Source organism: Xiphias gladius, chromosome 14 (assembly GCF_016859285.1).
Source record: "Xiphias gladius isolate SHS-SW01 ecotype Sanya breed wild chromosome 14, ASM1685928v1, whole genome shotgun sequence".
Classification (NCBI taxonomy): domain Eukaryota; kingdom Metazoa; phylum Chordata; class Actinopteri; order Istiophoriformes; family Xiphiidae; genus Xiphias; species Xiphias gladius.
The window spans coordinates 889,421-895,686 of NC_053413.1; the positions used below are offsets into that span (position 1 = coordinate 889,421).

Sequence of the window (6,266 nt, forward strand, 5' to 3'; positions counted from 1 at the left end):
AGGTCAAACTCAAGGTACAATCTTTTCCCTCTGAATATGTTTACAGTGCCAATACTGACATTTAGATAATACAGCAAACATAAACATACTAGACCTCACAAGACTCCAAGACTGTACTGTAAATCTCCACTGAAAAAAAAAAGATTTGCCCATAAGATATGGAAGGGAAAGTCAAAGAGAAAATACCTCTAGGTGTTTCTGAATTTAATTTATCTTGTGTGGACAACAAAACTAATAAGGTAAATTTTCTGGGGCATTTGTAATACAATTTTAAGGATGATAAAGAATGACAACCCAAGGCTTATACTCTAGATCCATATAATCCATGTTAAATAAGAAAGATTCATTGTCACCAAAATTCTTAGACTCAAATTAAGGTTTTTGAAAGTTGAAACAAGAGAATAACAGAATTGTGTCTGTTAATTGAGTAATTATAGACTTTCTTGGTGTTTAATTATATATTAAAGTTGAATCATTAAATAAACTGTTGGAAACTGATTAATCAAATGTGCACCTAAATTATGCATTAAAAACACTGAATGCTGAGCCATTCAGAGCTCCTGCAGCTGTACTGTGGGTTGATAAAAAAAATGATCATAACAGGGAAAACTGTAAATGTTAAATCAGGAAACAAATTTATTGTGAGTTGGAAGGGATGGGCAGATAGATTGATAAATGGAATGACAAAAAGTGATAATAAAAAGCCTTTTTAATATTTAAAAATTCAACTAGAATTCATCATTTAAATTGAATTATTTTTAAGTTTAGTTTTTAATGCATAAAATGTTGATGATAGCACATATTGATTTAATTAATCGACCTAAGGTTACAAAATGTGTGTTTATTAACAGTTTGTAGTTAAACAGCAAAAAAATAAAAATAAAAATATATATGTATATATATACTCTTCCCCACCGTTAAATTTGCTAGTCTATTAGAAATCCCTTAGCATGGTGAAACAGGGATAGGCTGGAGAGTTTGGGGACAAGTGGGTTTCCATCTATTCAGATGGAGAGGCTATGACACTGAAAAACTGTGCAGAAATAATCTAGACAAATAACTGGTAGAAGACTGGACTCTATAGTAGTGTTCAGAACAGCCCCTTGTTACTGGACTTTGGCTCCATCTATTGTTCTGATGGCACACTGACATTCAGCCCTGCAGGAGGCCTCAGTGTTGCTGATTGGCTTCGAAATTCCAAATCAGCTGATGCTGCACACACTTGTCTGATGAGCAGCTACTTAAACTCAGGTGTGGCAGTTGTTCACTTTTAAACGCTTTACTTGTTGCTCTGTGTTTTTCACCTCCAAGTTCTCAACAAGGTAAAGTGACTCTACTTTCTCTACAAACAACATGGAAAATACATGTGAAAGACTTTGAACCCTGATTTTTGGGTGGTGGCTGTAGTGCTATGAGCTTTAAATATTAGTATTGTAAATATTTTGAATTGAATTTTTCTTAATTAAAATAAGTTCCCTCTTTAGTGAGTCAGTTCAGGATTTGTTGAATCTTGAATGTTTTTTGTTATTCCTCACATTAGATTAGGGCATCGAGTAATAACATTGGGAGACCGAATAATATACTAACTTAAAATACAGATTGTGTGTGCGTGTGTGCGTGCGTGCGTGCGTGCGTGCGTGCGTGCGTGTGTGCAACTTTCTAATAGATCACCTTCCTCCACCATCCCGTGTAGGTTGAATATGACTCTTCCAGGACCAAATGGAGGAAACGTACAGTGTGGTGCTAACAGTGTACCAAACTCTGGGCCACAGGATCCAGGGCTGCACAGCAACAGTCAAGAGCCAGGACCTTCATCCCATCCCCTACACCATTATTCTACCCGTCCTGTCTTCTATATCCATGCTCCACCCCCACCCCCTTTTCTCCACTACCAGTGGCCCATGCCCTTCTCCTATAACCCTTTTGCTGGCTTCCCAGGCATGGGTAAGTTTTGTTGATTTTTAAATTTTTGAGGGGGGTATTTCATAATTCAGGTTGTAAGACTTTCCAGTAATCTTATTGTTACATTACCATACCTAAGGTAGAAGACATTTTCCTACTAGGTACACTTTGTTTTTAAGAGTATGATACAAAGGGTGGGCACAATAATATGGAACACCTATATAATGCTATTGTCCATTACAATAGCAAAAAAACATCTTCAACTTTTCTTTGTAAACTTGGTTGATGAAATCTACCAATAAAGTGTGGTGTTGATATTGTAAGGTAGTTATTCATTACATTGCCAGCATTTTTAAACTTGAACCATTATCTGTTCATTTGGCCAATATGTTTTTTTCTACCTCTCAGGCTATGGTATGGTCATGCCCCCATTCCCAGCCACCCCCTACATGGAGACTCCAGCCTATGTTCTGCCCCACCCTCACATCCAAGCAGTTGACTATAGACGCTTGCTCCACCCCCAGGTCCATGCTCACAGCGCACTCCACCAGAACCCAAACCAGACCCGTGGATTTCGACCGCCTCATATTGTACCTGTTAGAGAAACTGTGAACTCTGAGGTCCAGACAGAACCGACACACAGAGGCGTAGGTGGTTATGGTGTGGGAAGCCAACTCGCCAGCTCAGATTCTGGGCATGGAACTGCCTCAAGCTCGCCATCTTCAAGCTCCAGTTCCCAAAAACGAGGTTCTGCCAAAGTTGAAAACTCTACCTTACCTAGTGGTAATGCAGAGGACTTCCAGGTTAACAGGACAAGTACAAGCAGCACAGTCAAACATGGCTTTAACATCCCACATCCTACAGGAATAGAGACTATCCAATCATGTATCAAAGCAACTCCAAAAACACAGAGCTGTAAAGCCAGTGTTAGTCAGGTGAATGTTCACCCTTGCAGAAGCAGTCACTGCAATATGTGGTCAGTGAGTTCTCAAGATAGTATGGTCCCTGTATGTAGCTCTTCTCAACAAGAGGACGAGGTTGTCAAAGAGAGACGTGTCTCTATTCCCGACATTCTGATGAGTTGGGGAGTTGGCACACCGCAGGCAACAATACTGAAAATGGTAGACAAGGTGCTGCCTCCGAATGACCACCAGCTGCTGTCTTCCAAAACTGAATTAGAGCATGAAAAGTGTGTTTACCAGAGTCCAGCTGAGACCCAGAATGAGTCAGTGGTAGCTGACAGTACTGATGCTGAAGGTATCTTAAGTTCTAAGGACAGTGAAACCCTTTTCAAGATCCTTAAACTACCTTTTGCTCTTTATGATCCTCTCTCAGATTCCAGGGGAGACAATGAGCCTGTGGAATTGGTTGGTTCTGTAAGGCATTGCCTAACCTACAGCGACAAACTGTTGCATTCACTAAACAAATCCCATAAGCTCCCTTTTGATGAGCAAACAAACGGCAAAGAGACAAATATACATGATGACACTACTGAAATCATTCCCTATCAAATGCCTTTAAACAGCTGTCAGACGAATAGAAAAATGAATGAGTCGGTTTGGTCTGTGGAGTCTCTAGCCCCTTTTATCCCCACAAAGGAGTGGCTGCTGCAGAATGGCATGTTTGACCCTGAAGTAATTGTTGAGATGACAGAGGAAGCTGAAAGTTGTAGAGACTCAACCCAAAATGACAACCTAATTGTCAAACCTAGTAAGAGGAGGCAGACTTGCATGTTTTCATCTTCTGACTCTGTTCCAATGTCAGACAGCTGGCTCATTTTCAGTACCCCAGCCCAGAATCTAAGTACATTTAAGAAGCCAGAAATTCATGTTTCTGAAATGAGAGGGCAAGGCAAGAGAATGGATCTTTCAATAAAGGATCCCTTAACTTCCCCGACTTGTCTGCAGAGTAAAATAATTGCACTTTTCCCCACTGCAAACGCTGTAGATGAATATAGGTCTTCTGAGCCAGGGGCTAATCAAAGCCCAAACCTGGAATCTCTTATTGTGAATGTGCAGCAGGAGAAAAACCCCTGCTCTCCTGAGAAGGAAGCAACTCTCCCCTTGAGCTCTGCAGCAGGAGAGAAAATATCATCTACAGGCCATCTGATTGTCCAAAACAGAGCTGACATTGAAGCAGGGAATGGAGCTTGTGGGAACGAAGAAGTCAGTCAGCTGAGAAATGAGCAGCTGTGTGTCCCAATGACTGAAGTGTCTCCATCAAAGGCACATTTAGTGGATTGTGGCATCCAGTGTACTGAGTTTCAGGAGCCGAAGTGTTCATGTGAAAAGTTGAAGGGTGGCATGGTACCAAACAGAAGACCTTCTTTTAAATATACAGGTGATCTCCACCTTAATTCAACAATGAATGTTTTAGCTGTAGGCTATTGTGTAGTGTAATGCTTTAACTGTTGCTTGTTTCATAGATATGAAGAAAGCAAATGATGGCAACACTGAAGGATTCTACATGAATGGACACATGCAGAAAAACCAGAAGAGGCATGGTCAGTGGAGGAACAGAGGTTCAGGTAATACATGTAACCTAGAATGGATGTAGACGATACAGCAAACCATTTCAATTTTACTTAATTTTTGATCAAATACCTGCAAGAACCACACTTTGAAAATCCCATTTCTTTCATTTTCATGTCTCGATGGATTATTAAAACACTTAAAGTATTTTGTTGTAGTTTAAAATTTTAAATGTAGTCTTGTATACAAAACAAAGACTTGGTCTACACTGAAGTATGCATTTGGGTACAGGGCTGATAATTTTGTGTCCACGCACACATCAAATGATGGATATAAAAGGTGTACCTTCTGTCCATTTTATGAAAGTTCAGTAATCCTTTCAATCCTACAAAGTGGTGTAAAGTAAATCATATCAGAAAAGAGAGATTGAAAACAAGGACAATACTTTTTTTAAATGTTTTTTTAAATAATCCCTCTGGAGACATGAAAATGCAAACAAAAGTCAGAAAATCTGTCAACTACAGTGTTTTTTAAATTGGCTAGTCAGCTACAGGACTGTGGGGTTTGAACCCCACCCACTTCAAACCAGTAAGATGAGCACAAACATATGCAGAAATCTCTGGGCATTTTACCATCTGTATGTCTACAGAAAAGCACAGCAGCCAGCAAGAAGCCTACAACGGCTACCCCGGCAAACTTGGGAAATCTAAAGGTGAGAATGGCAGCTTGAACCTTGCTGGTGTCAGAATGGTTGGTGATCATGCAGTGCAGATTGCCTTCTTAAAAATTGAGGCTTTCATGCCAGCCAAAGACTAGAGTGAAATCTTGGTGTTGGTGAAAAGTTTTTATATTTTGGTGCAGACCAAACATTAACAAAGATCAAATGAACACTAAATTGCTAATAGATAAAGATTAACCTATATTCTTTCTGCCTATTAGGCATTCCAATTTCACTACAGAACACATTTCTTTATTTCTACAAGTAGCTGCCCATTTGAATCCACCAAAGCCATCCGGACTGATGCTCAGAGAGCACAAATTATGACTGAGCAGTCTGGTGCAACTTGACTTTTGTCAGTCACCTGAATTGTATTGCATTGGTGTCTGCACGTGTCTTTTTATAAATTAAACCAGATGACATCAGTCTTGCATACTTTTATTTATGAACATACGAACAGATTTTATTACATTGTACAAAGGCATCTTCTTTCTACTCACTAACTAACCTGCATAATGTATTAGTGACGTAACAGAAGCAAGCAGGTTTTCTCTGCCTTTTGTTGCTTCTTCCAGGTGGAAATGGAAGGAATCCGCGGTACTAAGCACGAGCAGTCTACAAGACATTTGGTTTTTAAGAATCAATTCAATATTAAAATAAATTTAAAATGGCAAATGTAATAATGATATTCAATGTGTCAATATTTTTTTTTTTTTTTTTTTTTTTTTTTTTTAATAAATGGCTTAAACTCTTAACAGCAAATTGTGGATGAGTTATTAATCCTTTCGCTTAAATCAGAATAAAATGTTTGGGCTTCTAGGTTCCCTTTGTGCCTGTTTTTACTGAACCTGCCAATTACAATTCCTGCTTGTATCTACTGGATACTACCTGTAACTTCAAAATTGAATATAAAACAAGGACAAGCTGGGACAAAACTCAGACTGATTTTTATTTTTTATTTATTTTTTTTAAGCAGCATTTGCATTTCATCTGCAGAGCTGAGCAGTATCTTATGAAATTTGCCACTGATTATTAGAAGCAGTGCTGGATTGAATATATTCCATTAGTAATTTAGTACGATATTTAAAGTTGGATGTGAACTTTATTTGGTGTTGTAGAATGTATCTTCTATCAAAGTATATTGCCATCTCCTGGCACATCTTGGTAAAAGATCA

The 6,266-nt window shown here is 38.8% G+C and overlaps 1 protein-coding gene across 2 annotated transcripts; it reads left to right on the forward strand.

The window, feature by feature from the left end:
- The first annotated feature begins 1,211 nt into the window (after positions 1-1,211).
- Positions 1,212-5,771, forward strand: LOC120798457. 2 transcript variants are annotated; one of them, XM_040142700.1, is made up of 6 exons: positions 1,212-1,322; positions 1,694-1,944; positions 2,311-4,242; positions 4,328-4,429; positions 5,023-5,085; positions 5,667-5,771. In XM_040142700.1, the coding sequence occupies exons 2-6, from the start codon at positions 1,701-1,703 to the stop codon at positions 5,693-5,695; spliced, it is 2,370 nt and encodes a 789-aa protein (XP_039998634.1). In that variant the 5' UTR covers positions 1,212-1,322; positions 1,694-1,700; the 3' UTR covers positions 5,696-5,771. The 2 variants fall into 2 exon arrangements, with proteins under 2 accessions (XP_039998634.1, XP_039998633.1); XM_040142699.1 differs by lacking the exon at positions 5,667-5,771 and adding an exon at positions 5,313-5,605.
- Positions 5,772-6,266: the final 495 nt, after the last annotated feature.

Bases quoted from the DNA above. Each gene is read 5' to 3' on its own strand.
- LOC120798457 (XM_040142699.1), top strand. From the start codon at position 1,701: ATGACTCTTCCAGGACCAAATGGAGGAAACGTACAGTGTGGTGCTAAC. The intron at 1,945-2,310 runs GTAAGTTTTGTT...TCTACCTCTCAG, and splicing joins TGCTGGCTTCCCAGGCATGG to GCTATGGTATGGTCATGCCC. The intron at 5,086-5,312 runs GTGAGAATGGCA...TCTGCCTATTAG, and splicing joins CAAACTTGGGAAATCTAAAG to GCATTCCAATTTCACTACAG.